The 13751-nt window shown below is 34.1% G+C and overlaps 2 protein-coding genes and 1 long non-coding RNA gene across 3 annotated transcripts; all 3 read left to right on the top strand.

Annotated features, from left to right (window-relative positions):
• The first annotated feature begins 3028 nt into the window (after positions 1–3028).
• Positions 3029–3903, top strand: LOC124453084. The gene is made up of 2 exons (XR_006950974.1): positions 3029–3376; positions 3586–3903. It is a non-coding gene; the product is annotated as an uncharacterized LOC124453084 (long non-coding RNA).
• Positions 3904–4910: 1007 nt separating this feature from the next.
• LOC124452504 (mas-related G-protein coupled receptor member H-like) lies at positions 4911–5786 on the top strand. Its single transcript, XM_047003062.1, has one exon. It carries the CDS (start codon positions 4911–4913, stop codon positions 5784–5786), a length of 876 nt encoding a protein of 291 aa, XP_046859018.1.
• A 4723-nt stretch (positions 5787–10509) lies between these two features.
• LOC124453078 (adenosine receptor A3-like) lies at positions 10510–13670 on the top strand. The gene is made up of 2 exons (XM_047003840.1): positions 10510–11108; positions 12268–13670. Exon 2 carries the CDS (start codon positions 12276–12278, stop codon positions 13260–13262), a length of 987 nt encoding a protein of 328 aa, XP_046859796.1. The 5' UTR covers positions 10510–11108; positions 12268–12275; the 3' UTR covers positions 13263–13670.
• Positions 13671–13751: the final 81 nt, after the last annotated feature.

Here is a 13751-nt window from a genome sequence, read left to right as displayed (position 1 = left end):
AGTTTCACTTCCTCAAGAAACATTAATAACAACGATGGTGGTCTCCACAATTGGTGTCCTAACAAATGGTCTTCTTATTGTTGCTATTGTGAAGGATCCTTTAAACAAGCTAAGACGAGGACCATGGATTACCATCTTAAGCTTGTCTATAGCTGATTTCACTGCATCTTTGTCTCAATTCATGATTGTTGGATTGGGTAGATTGTTCGAGGTCAAACCATCAGAAGCTGTCAATTATTCTGTCTCTTTTTTGGATGTTTGGCTCAATTAATTTTTCACTTGACATCACTCACATGGCAAACTTACATGATTGCAAAGTATCCCAAATACAAACAACAAATGTTATCTACAAAGAAAATTTACATATTATGCGCCACAGTTTGGTTGATTGCCATTTGCATGGCATTTGCTGAAGTCACATCACTTTTTATAAAAAAATTTGACCAGCTTATGTATATCTATATCACGGTATATGCTGTCTTGGACATCGCTGTTTTACTTCAGATCATATTGAAGTGTTTCATACTTAAGGTTGTATTGCAAAGTCGACAAGACACTAAAGTAAATGCTAAACAGTACAACACTAAACACTTTGAAATTGTAAAGGCAATCATTGTGCTGAATGTCTTACTACTGGTAACTGCATTTCCTTATTTTGTCGCCAAACAAGTGGAGTTTATTCAAAGGCTTGGAAAAATACAAAGTGAATTGGCTTGGCGTTTTTCTTACTACTACGAACCAGTTGCCATGGTGAATTTCGCTGTCAATCCAATTGTGTATGCACTGAGGCTTCCAGTTTATCGAAACAGTATGAAGGCGTTGTTTAAAAAGACTAGAATTGTTTCCATTCAAAAACCAGGGCATTCAATCTTTTCACTTCGTACTAGTGCTAGTAAACCTGTATGATAGATAATATGTTCTAAACTCAATTTGATAAAAAATGTACGAATAGTGCTAATAGTTTTTATTTAAAGAATAAATTCCAAAACAACTGTGTGGTCAAAAATGTTATCCCGATTATTACTACAATACTTATCTCTTTTTTGATTCTACGTAACTTCAAAAGCGAGAGCAATAATTGTGAATACTTTAATGAGACCATTTGCGATTAAGAAACATTTGCGATGTAACTACATTCATCGTTCATAACTTTATGATTAATATATAAATTTTATTTGTATTGTATAGGTAATACAGTAATGGTTTTATAGGGAAGACGGAAAGAAAAGGAACTATCATGACTTGTAGCTGAGATTAAACTGACTTAAAATTTAAAGCCAACTTTTTTTACTTTTCATGAGAAAGATCAGCAGTATAATAACTTTTTAACGGTACAAACAAAACAAACAAAAACATTTGTATACCGGCAGTATTGAATCCTCAGGTTTGACAGTCCATGAACTTTCTACGCCAAACGTTCTATCTCGCCATATCTCTCTCGTTATACCCATCGCTCATATCACTGTTCACAGCATCCATCCATTCCTTCTCGGTCTACCTGTTCAGGACCCATCAACATTGATATGCAACTGTTCTACGAATTTCAGCACTTTCTTTCCCTCCTTTCCACATGCCCAAACCACCTCTAAACGCTGGCGCCTTTTACCCACTCTCGATACACTAACACCAACTCTTCTAATCTTCATTTCGAAACCACATCCATCAACGTTAACCAATACCATCATCCTACGCATTCTCCTTCCGTGACGCTAATCTTCTTCAGGTCCTCTGTTTTGGCGCTTAACACTTCCCCAGTAATCGAAACACTTCTAACACATACCTTGACTTCTCCCTTCATGCTCAAGTAACGACTTTCCGCACAACATTCCTGACAACTTCTAAACCTACCACGCTGTTGAACTCTGTTCCTCACCGCTTTTTCGCACCTGTACCATCATTTAACATATCGGCTATATTTCAAAATCCGATACACCTTCCAAACTCACGTCACCCAGTTCAAAACCGTTCAATCGCGACTCGCCACCATTGACATCGTCCTGCACTCAAAATCTTATCTTGTCAATGCACCACGACACCTGAACATCTTCCATGAACCCATTACTGCATTTCCATACATTATCGAATTCACCTCCAACTCTTTTACAAAACTACATGGATATTTATCATGTCCTCTACTTCACTTGCTTGAGCATCTCATACTTGCCTTTTGCTCTATTCCATTTCGGTCCCTTTGACTTCTATTGCTGTTTTCCATTCTCGGTACCATTCCATGACTTTCTGCTTGACTCCGCACTCAAGATACTTTTTATACATATCATTAATCAAATAAACCTTGAACTTAGAGACGTTACAGATTTGCTTAATGCTTCGATAAAAATTTGAAAGAAAAATGAGTCTTGCTTGTTTGTTAAGTTTTCTATAGCTTGTTGAAAAAATGACAACAAACTTCTTTCATATATCGGCTGCTACTTGGTGGTTATATTGGAAAACAAATACTTCGGTATAAACAGAACTTCGTTCCATCGCTCAAAGAGTAAGTTGATCTGTTCAAGATAAAGAAAATGTGTACGCAGCTAACGTACAGTCGCAAGTGCACGGACAGCTTAAATACAGAATCTTTTCATCACAGGCATATGAGCCAAAAGAAACAATAACGATGTACCATCAAAATGAAATTTGCATAGTTTTTATTCTACTTGCGTTATGATGAAAAGTTTGCTTACACAAAAAATTCTTGTGATGACCCAAAGCACAAGCTTTCATTGTGTGCTGAAACAGGAAATTTTGCTATAGCATTTATTAGTACGTTATTCTTAACATTGAACGAACTTATGTTTTGAAATATGACAAATCAAGATACCTACAACAAAGACTTTGCTAAGAATTCTCAATAACATGAGACCAACCTGGGCCCCAGTAAAGCCATAACTTTTTAATAACAACAAGACATTCTGTACACGAATAAAATTTATTTTGGTGAGTGAATCAGTTCACTGCAGTATTAAAGAAAGTAGAATTCAATACATAACATGGAGGGACATTCGTTTCACTTTCTTTATCAATATACAGCCAATTATCCATTTTCTTCTTTGTCAGTACTTCCTGTATACGTGAGAATTTTGTGTACATCATCATGATGCCCAGCCCAAGTTTTGAAGTAGTCGGACATAGCCGTTAAGCCACTTCGGAGGTCAACATCAACCCAGAAGAACATTTGTTTTGTCTGTTTCAAAACACCAGATACATACGCGGTCTTAATTTACCATATAAGACATTTTATTTTGCTATCAGTTGAGTATTTTTAAGAAGAAGAGTTAAGAACGCATCACACGACGAACGCGAAAGTCGTTTTTTTTATAACATCCAAAACTTATTATAAGAAGGCCAGCAGACGACAAAGAAGTTAGTCTTGGAGGTATATAATAATTATTATTTGTAATAACAGGATTACGGCGTTTTATCAAACCTTTATTCGTTTGAGCTGACAGTACGATTGATAAAACATTTCGACATGTGGTTTATCGAATCCCTTTAAACCAAATTTTAGTCATCGATTCATGTAATTACCAGACTTTGTACACTTCAAATTAGATTTTGTATAAGTAAATTATATTACTTTTTTAGACAGGTGGAACCCGGCGTACATTTCCTTACATAAAATCAATTTCTGAGGTCACGCTATGGTACCTGTACAATATGTTTATAGTTACGTTGTTTTGATATGTTTGTTGAATATATATCCTGTGCCATTGGTGAAAGCTAGAGACAATTCTATCAAAATGTGCAATTCGACTAAAATAGATCAAATCAATTGCACAAGGAATTCCTCCGTTTCGCAAAATAATACAAAAGTAAGTATTATATAAAAAGTATTATAAGTCATGAAAATAAACTCGAGTGCTTTGTTGACTGCAAAGAGAAATGCATTCAAAGAAATACATACAAGCATGCGAGAAAAACGTACACGCGTTTGCTCTTTTGTATTACACAACAACGTTACATGCAGTGATTTTATCATGAAATTTTACATTTTGAGAATAAGCAAAACTATTATGTGCAGAGCATTTAATTAGCATTTTGTGGCTTCGTGGTAAGCTGTAAAGATAAACATTGCTATCCATAGTTATTTGGCAAAATCAAATAATCGTATGATAAAACATGCATAAAACGATTTCACCAATATCTCCGAATACGAACAAAAAATATCAAAAAGAAACGAGAAATTGTTTAGAACTACCATTATTTTATACATATTTACAATATCAAGTCATTTTCACTTGCCTGCTTTCTTCAAGATTTGAAGAGTACCATATCAAGAACTCTTTTTATATGTACCGAGATATGATATTTTCATCAATTTAATGAACTAGGCAACTACATGATATTCAACATTGTTTGTTCCTCGTGAAATTGGAATTTTCATAGAAACAGCAAATCTTGTGTTGGTTGCCTTGATAAGAACAAAACATAAAAATTACAACATTCCTCAAATTATGTTTACTTTATGTGGTGGCGTAAAAGAAAGCCCGTATATTTGGTCTTGCTATGCGAATATATCACAGTTCACACACAGTGGAAACTGAAAAATCAGTTCCTACAAAAATAAATAATGGCGATGTTCTCAAACTCATATATAAGACTAAAACTTAAAAGCTTATGCAAAAGTCGATATTTGTAAAACGACATCATTTTAAGTTTGGTCATCATTTGCAACATAAACATAAGCATAAGAAGAATTGACAGTTGATAATCTTTTGCAGTTATGCTCATGTTTATACTTTTGCCGAAAGTGAGAACCAGGATTTGAGCGTTATAATTTAGTTCCTCGTCTAAAAAGAACAAATTTTTGTTTTTAAAAATATTGCAACATATAATATACATAAATTTATGTATTTAATATGAAACCGAAGAAAAGTTTCTCAATTCCTCAAGAAACATTAATAACAACAATGGTGATCTCCACAGTTGGTGTCCTAACAAATGGTCTTCTTATTGTTGTTATTGTGAAGGATCCTTTAAACAAACCAAGACGAGGAACGTGGATTACTATCTTAAGCTTATCTATAGCTGATTTCACTGCATCTTTGTCCCAATTCATGATTGTTGGATTGGGTAGATTGTTCGAGGTCAAACCATCAGAAGCTGTCATTTATTCTGTCCTTTTCTTTTTGATGTTTGGGGCTGCGGGCTCATTTTTTCACTTGACATCACTCACATGGCAAACTTACATGATTGCAAAGTATCCCAAATACAGACATCAAATGTTATCTACGAAGAAAATTTACATATTATGCGCCACAGTTTGGTTGATTGCCATTTGCATGGCATTTGGTGAACTCACACCAATTTACAGCAAGAATAATGAACAGCCTATGTACACCTATGTCACGCTATATGCTGTCTTGGAAATCGCTGTTTTACTTCAGATCATATTGAAGTGTTTCATACTTAAGGTTGTATTGCAAAGTCGACAAGACACTAAAGTAAATGCTAAACAGTACAACACTAAACACTTTGAAATTGTAAAGGCAATCATTGTGCTGAATGTCTTACTACTGGTAACTGCATTTCCTTATTTTGTCGCCAAACAAGTGGAGTTTATTCAAAGGCTTGGAAAATACAAGGTGAATTGGCTTGGTTTTTCTTACTACTACGAACCAGTTGCCATGGTGAATTTCGCTGTCAATCCAATTGTGTATGCACTGAGGCTTCCAGTTTATCGAAACAGTATGAAGGCGTTGTTTAAAAAGACTAGAATTGTTTCCATTCAAAAACCAGGGCATTCAATCTTTTCACTTCGTACTAGTGCTAGTAAACCTGTATGATAGATAATATGTTCTAAATTCAATTTGATTAAAAATGTACGAATAGTGCTAATAGTTTTATTGGAAGAATAAATTCCAAAGTGACAAACAACTGTGTGGTCAAAAAAAATTATAACGATTATTACTACAATACTCATCACTTTTTTGATTCTACGTAACTTCAAAAGCGAGAGCAATAATTGTGAATACTTTAATGAGACCATAAATTAAGTAAAGCACGTACATCAGGTACCTGGAAATATAGCAGCTTTGCTGAGATGAAAACCTTGAAAAAAAGAAGAAAGATTTGTTATTTTCATCTTGGTATATTTGAAATGCCAGCGAAAAGTACGTATAGGAATTTGGGGGAGGGAGTAAGGCCAATATAAGCCTCTTGAGAGCTGAAATTAAATGTTTCTTTGCACTATAATAACAATGCTACACAAACTTCCCCCTTCTTCTGGACAATATTGCAACAAAAAAGGTGGGGGCAATTATTGTTTCCACCCGTTTACAGGAAATGAATTTTTAAAATCACTCACGTATGTGGGATGTACATGTGAATCCACCACATGCATGTGGACGTCACAAGGCCAATTTAAAAAAAAGCGGATTCAAAAATATCGAGATACGTGTTGACGGGTCATAAACATTATACCGACTGTATGAATACAAGTGATCAAATTGCATTAAACCATTCAGTCAATGCAAGTCATCCCAGAGACAAGAAATTAGAAGTTAGAAGAGTTGATTAAACTGTCTGAGATCTCACTATGGTACTCTCACGATATTTCCAAAACGTCTATCCTTCCTTTATTTACGGATTCCTTATTCTTGCAAGTTTGATCTCAGTATATCCAGTGACCAATACTGGTGATTTTTTGGAAACGCGCAATTCGACTCAACCAAATCATATAAATAACTCAAGGAATTCATCTGGTTTACGCAATCAAAGTGCTGTAAGTATATAATCTACTGCAGTTATTTTTTCTACAGATCTTATCACTATCTCATAGTACAAACGTTAAACATTTATAGATACAATTAAGAACTAGGAGATGTTCAAACTAGTTCATGATTCTCAGTGTACGACTGTAAAAATTACGATTTATCTATGTGCAATTATGAATGTATATGAAAACATTTGACGTCTTTTCCTCTTTCTATATTTCATATGAAGCCCATGAAGAGTTTTTCACTTGGCTATGAAACATTAATAACAACGATGGTGGTCTCCACAATTGGTGTCCTAACAAATGGTCTTCTTGTTGTTCTTATTCTTGTAGATCCGCTTAACATACTAAAACAAGGAAGGTGGATTACAATCTTAAGCTTATCTATAGCTGATTTCACTGCATGTTTGTCTCAATTCATGATTGTTGGATTGGGTAGATTGTTCGAGGTCAAACCATCAGAAGCTGTCATTTATTCTGTCCTTTTCTTTTGGATGTTTGGGGCTGCGGGCTCATTTTTTCACTTGACATCACTCACATGGCAGACTTACATGATTGCAAAGTATCCCATACGTAGCCGACAGATGTTGTCTACCAGAAAAATATACATATTATGTGCGACTGTTTGGTCGATTGCCATTTACATGGCATTTGGTGAACTCACATCAATTTACAGCAAGAAAAATTAACAGCTTATGTACACCTATATCACGCTATTTGCTGTTTTGGAGATTGCTGTTTTGATCCAGGTTATTGGGAAGTGTTTAATACTTATAATAGTATGGCAAAATCGACAAAACACGACAGTAAATGCTAAACAGCACAATAGAAAACATCTGGAAATGGTTAAGACAATTATCTTGCTAAATATCCTATTACTGGTAACTGCATTTCCTTATTTTGTCGCCAAACAAGTGGAGTTTATTCAAAGGCTTGGAAAAATACAAAGTGAATTGGCTGGGCGCTTTTCTTACTACTACATACCAGTTGCCATGGTGAATTTCGCAGTCAATCCAATTGTGTATGCACTGAGGCTTCCCGATTATCGAAACAGTCTGAAGGCGTTGTTTAAAAAGAACAGTTATATTTCTACTGATACAGCACAGCAATCGACAACCTCGTTCCGTTCTGCTGATGAAAGGATTGCTTTGTAGATAATATGCATTGATCAATATGCATTGATCATATATAACTTGATTACAAATATATATAATGATTATTTTTTAATATAGGTAATAACATAAACTTTAGTGGAATTTGTAGTTATACTTTTGTGTAATTTTTAGTGTAATGTTTGTATTTGTAGCCAATTTTGCCTGCAACAAACTATTTTGATAACCACATCAAAACATAGTACAATATCGTATCTAATAATACGTTGTCCTCCTTGCTGCTTATTTACATCTTTACGAAGAAATTCTCTACATTGAATTTAGCGTGAGTAGAAGCTTTGTGTAACAGGTAAAACTTGGCAGCTTTGTTGCATTGAAAATTTCACAAGAAAAAGCAAGTTGCCCTTACAGACTTAACTTCTTTTAAAATGGCAGAACGTTTTTCATTGATAAAACAGCATGGTCAGCAATCAGCATGTATTTGAAAATTCAGGCAGAATCGTTTTAATAATACTTTATAGTTTGCAAGAAAAGTATGTTTAACAATCTATCAATATGTAGCATTTTATCTGCACTAGCAAAAGAGGAAGGCAGAAATGAGCATAGTCTTAAAATTCACACATACACATTATATTTTCATACAATTATATTTGTATAATTTTAGTGTTTGATAGAATAAGCTGATAATAAACGAACAATGAACAATACACTTTAATGAATACATTTATTTATTGTCCATAAAGATTTTTGAACGTCTTCTTTTACAAAGCATTACTCTAGAATAACCACATCTTTTTTTCATATGGTGACGCAGCTGACGCTTTTCCTTTTTGTTTTCCAGTTCAATTGGATTCTCCAAAGATTCGCCATTCAACCACAACCATTTTGCACAGCAGGAAGAAAAAAAACACAATATGAAGAAAAGAACAAGGCCATATTTCAACCCTTTCATACTTTACACAACAGCCCAAGAGAAGCTTGACGTCCAATTCTTCAAGTTTCAAAGTAGATTTACTGCCAGTACATCATTCCTATGGCACAGCTATATTTATACCATCAAGCATCAAGTGTTTTTAAACACAGACATCAAGCTTCTTAACAGCTTGAGTTTACTAAATGGATTCGGGCTGTTCTTAGTTTGGATAATACCTTTCAAAGTCTTTAAGCAACAAGAGAACACTTGACAGAAAAAAAATGATGAGAACCGAAAGCCTATTACTATATGTTGCTTTATTGGTTAAATGGGTATTCAGTGTTCTATGTTTTGCCAATAATTTCGCTATTGTTTGGTTCATTTTAGACACAGCTTGAGCATAATTATATTTTGTATCGGTGTTCAACTGCATTGAAGCATCAAGTGCTTTTATAAACTGTAGTGACAACGTGTGTTAAGTACGTAGCGTTGCCAGATGGAATAGAATCTTCTAACTTTGCAAAACAGCATTCACAAAAAATGAACATTCGAAACTACTTGTTTTTATACATACGAAATTTTTTGTCTCAGTAATCTTCACATGCTCCTTTAAATAAAATCGTTACAGTTGTACGTGTGTTAAATAAATTTTCATATTTTTATTAAATCATTAATGACTTTGAGCTGACCTACACAATTTTAGCCTTACTTGTGATAAACAAAGTACATAAAGCAGTTCCTGTTATACAGATGCTACAGTTCCATTAAATAGAGTGCTCATACAGTATAATCACCGCTTTTTTAATCAATAACAGCTATTTTAGTTATTTCTTGTTGGAAAATATCTTCAATTATAAATCCCCACGTAAAGGAGCTGAAAATGTAGTAAATAGGGGTTATATAATCTATACATATATACATGCCCATTATATGTTGGCCTATTGCATTTTCTAACTTTAGCTTTAACTTCATAACGTAAGAATAATGTATTACATTGTATTACTGTCATCCTATATGCTCATTGTCTATATAGTTAGTAAAACTATGTAGTAGAATTCCCAGCATTCATGTAATCTTAGAACTCTCTATGACAAGTTCATGACATAACATATAAGTTCATTTTGACTTCTTGTAATATCAGCTGTTTTTTAAATGCTCTGAGCAATTAAAACATTAGAGAGTCATATATAGTTGCGCATGAGATGCGTCAAAACTCTATGCATGTGATGGATATGACGGATCGTAGAGTTAAAAATACTTTTTTGTTTGTTTTATAAATATTTTAAAGGCGTCGTTCAGTTTGGACTATTCAAGTGGAAAAAGATGTTTGAATGTTAAAACCTAAAATATACAGTGTATGAACGAAGAGTGTTTGATTGTTGTCTTCAACTTATTTTTTATTATTTTTTGCTTTTCCATCTAAAATTCAACGACGAACAAACCCATGTATACATGTTTGACTTTGAAAAACGGAATTATTTTTCTCATGCCATTGAAGCTATTGTACTCTGGTATATAGACTCTGTTTTACGGTCACCTTTCATAGTTCTTTAAAACATAATTGTATTTTCTAGTTGACATAGAATTTTTTCTTTTTCCTTTCAAATCTGCATGTCATTTTTATTGTATGATTCAATTATGACAGATAAATTAATGTGAAAGTCCATAACATGCGTGGTTATTTTATTGGTTAATATTGCCTGGTATGACGACATTGTAATTTTCAAATAAACATTTTATGAAAGTTTTGTTGACGTCATGCTTGATATTTGAAGCTACGATAATAATTTTCATTAGAACACCACGTATTAAATATTTCTAAAATTGATTTATATGTTTGCTCTTGTTTAGGCTATATATTCACGATGTGCTGTGGGAGGATGTCGGAACTGCCAGTGTCCATTCCTAGGATATGATTACAAAGATATTTCTTTGATATCGAAGTTGATATCCGGTACCACAGATGGCAAGCACAAAACGCATGACTTCATACACCTCATATCAAGTTTCTCACAAACCAAAGTTATTTCGTCTACGTATATTTCTAAAATTGATTTATATGTTTGCTCTTGTTTAGGCTATATATTCACGATGTGCTGTGGGAAGATGTCGGAACTGTCATTGTCCATTCAAAAGATATTTCTTTGATATCGAAGTTAATATCCGGTACCGCAGATGGCAAGCACAAAACGCATGACTTCATACACCTCGTATCAAGTTTCTCACAAACCAAAATTATTGTCGCGATATAATGTCAAGTCAAGTCAAGTAAAGTCAAGTCAATATAAAACATATAGTTATAGTTTTATGAAATCACAAGACGTACGTTGACAGAAGAATTAACGCCAAGTGTTATAAATTTAAGGTAAGGGAAGGGTTATTCAAGAAATTTGCGGTAACTTGCGTTTAATGTTTACGTAATTCCAAAGCCATCATCAGAGTATAAATATAATATATTAATATATTAATATATTATACTAATAACAACTTATACTAATACAATACAATAATAGTCAAAGCACCGCGTATAACGGTCAAAGCACTGCGTATAACGGTCAAAGCACCGCGTATAATGATTAAAGCACCGCGTATAATGCTTAAAGCATCGCGTATAATGATCAAAGCACCGCGTATAATGGTCAAAGCACCCATTGAAATAAATTTGCACGACCTAAGACAACTATGGCTTCCATAAATACAACTTATACTTATTATACTTATACTTATTATACTAATACAACTTATTTGGATTAATATATTATGTATGTTTACGTAATAATCAGTAATCCGTCTGCCATCGAGAATGGTAACTAACGTGATAATTTGTCTTTAATTTAATTGGGAAACACGCGTAATGTCTTTCAAACTACCATTTCAAGTCGTTGTGTGTGTTTACAATATCGTACATTAAGCGTGAAGGACAATATATAATCCAAACTAATTTGTTTACGGCTAAAACGTACTTAAACGTATTATGAAGGGTTTGAATTTTCTCTGTCAATTGCATACAAAATATTTGATCGTGATTCACTTGATGTAGTTTATATAAGATTGCTTTGTTGGAAACGAAATGTATAACAGAGTAAACTTAAAAATGCTGTGGAAAATCCTTAAAGCTATTGAATTTAATAACGCTTTTGTAAATGATGTTATGATCGTCTTCACGGAAATGAAAAAATATACATTAAAACTTTTTTTATTTAAAACTTGGCTATTCCAGAATTTTCTACATTTCACGCAAAGAAACTTTGCCCCATTTTCAATTTTTTAATGCTTTTTTAATGTCAGAGTTTGTCTTACTTTCTTTACTTTAAAAATTTATGAGGTCACTGCATGCTGTAACATGGTCGATATAGAAAAACAATCTCTCAGAAGTAGAAACCACATCTCAAATTTAGGAACAGCCCGCAAAGAAAAATTGAAAGAAACTTTTTTAAACGTGCAAAATTTATGCTTTTGCGGTGTTACACACAATGGTTACACCTGTCTTTGTTTAATCATCATAAAATGATTTAAAATTTCAGCTGGAATAATGAACTTTACAACGGCCATCCCATTTATCGACCCTTTCCCCTTTGAAACTTCCAACATCGTGCTGCCAGAATGTGTCCTTGGAATTCTACTTAACTCCTTATTACTCATAGTGATACTACAAAAACCAATAATAAATATCCGGCGAAGAGGTTGTCTTACCATTATCAGTCTAGCACTTGCTGATCTCACGTCAAGCATTGGAGGTATGGGGTTATGTTTTTATACAATCAAAGAACGCCAAGACCCTGCCAACCGCTGGCCAGTAAAATCGTTGCTTTGCATAGTGCACGTTGGCTTTTCAGCTTCGTTTCTGATGCTGTTTCTGTTGAGCGTCGAAGTTTACATCATCACGAAGCGACCGCTGACAACACATATTATTCTAACGAGGCGCAAGATTCTTATAGCAATCGTTTCTTTATGGCTTGTCTCGCTTGTGATTGGTTCTTGCAACTTTTGGACTGAAGATTATCCATTCCTTGCCCTCAGTATCGTCCTGGTCCTGCTCGAGTTTTCAGTCATGGCAGTTACAATCTTTCGGATCATGGTCGTTTATAACATAAGACGAAATAGACGCGAGGTCACGGACCTTATGCCCAGCGGTTCAAAAAGTAACAATTCCGGACTTACCGCTTCGTTTCTAATACTCTTCTTCGTGTATTTGGTAACTGCATTTCCATACCTCGTAGTAGAACAAGTTCATTTCTTGTATCATCTAAAACCAGAGTGGAATATTAGTTTTGATCACGCAGCGATATCCTACACATTGGTGTTTGTTCACGTGAACTACTTCATTAATCCAATCATCTATGCATATCGTATGCCCCACTATAGACAAGACCTCATCTCTTTGTTTGTATCGTGTTGTAAAACAAAAAGAAAATCAAACGTACCAAACACACCAAGCTCAGACAAGAGAACGTTTGAAGTCTTTAACATGAGCGCAGCGTTAAGAGCGAGCAATGAAAACAACAGCATAAACGTTTAAACACCCATGGCTGAATATCAGTGAAGAACAATTTGCATCATCATGGTTTGTGCACGTCAAACGGTACATTCATTGGAGGGATTTTGATGTTTAGATAAAATAAATTCTATATTACCCTCTCAGGAAATGCTGCATGTTATTTCTTTCATCGAGTTTTATCTTATAAAGAAAAACTTTCGTAGATTCTAAAAAGGCCACGGCAAACAAAGACCCCTTAGAAGTGCTAGCAGTCATTGTAAAACACTCAGCCTTCCTCAATGAAGCGCAATTCACCACAAGAGGCGTTACGGACATATACAAGTAGAAATAATTAATGTTAAAAAGTGTTTGACAAAATTAATATGCTACAAAATTTTGTTTGGTTGCATGGTGATGAAAAATAATCATACATTGCCTTTTTTGAATGAAGTATGTTGTGAGACGTTGATCGATTTTTTGATTTTCTTTAGAAGGGAGAAATGGTAGCTAAACTTTGTCACAACCAATTAT

This window comes from Xenia sp. Carnegie-2017, unplaced genomic scaffold, assembly GCF_021976095.1.
Source record: "Xenia sp. Carnegie-2017 unplaced genomic scaffold, XeniaSp_v1 HiC_scaffold_25, whole genome shotgun sequence".
NCBI classification, from domain to species: domain Eukaryota; kingdom Metazoa; phylum Cnidaria; class Anthozoa; order Malacalcyonacea; family Xeniidae; genus Xenia; species Xenia sp. Carnegie-2017.
Note: the sequence above shows the minus strand (reverse complement) of the source record. Positions and strands in the feature narration are given on the sequence as shown.

Excerpts from the sequence above, each read along its gene's own strand:
- LOC124452504 (XM_047003062.1), top strand. The coding sequence starts at position 4,911 with ATGGTGATCTCCACAGTTGGTGTCCTAACAAATGGTCTTCTTATTGTT.
- LOC124453078 (XM_047003840.1), top strand. The coding sequence starts at position 12,276 with ATGAACTTTACAACGGCCATCCCATTTATCGACCCTTTCCCCTTTGAA.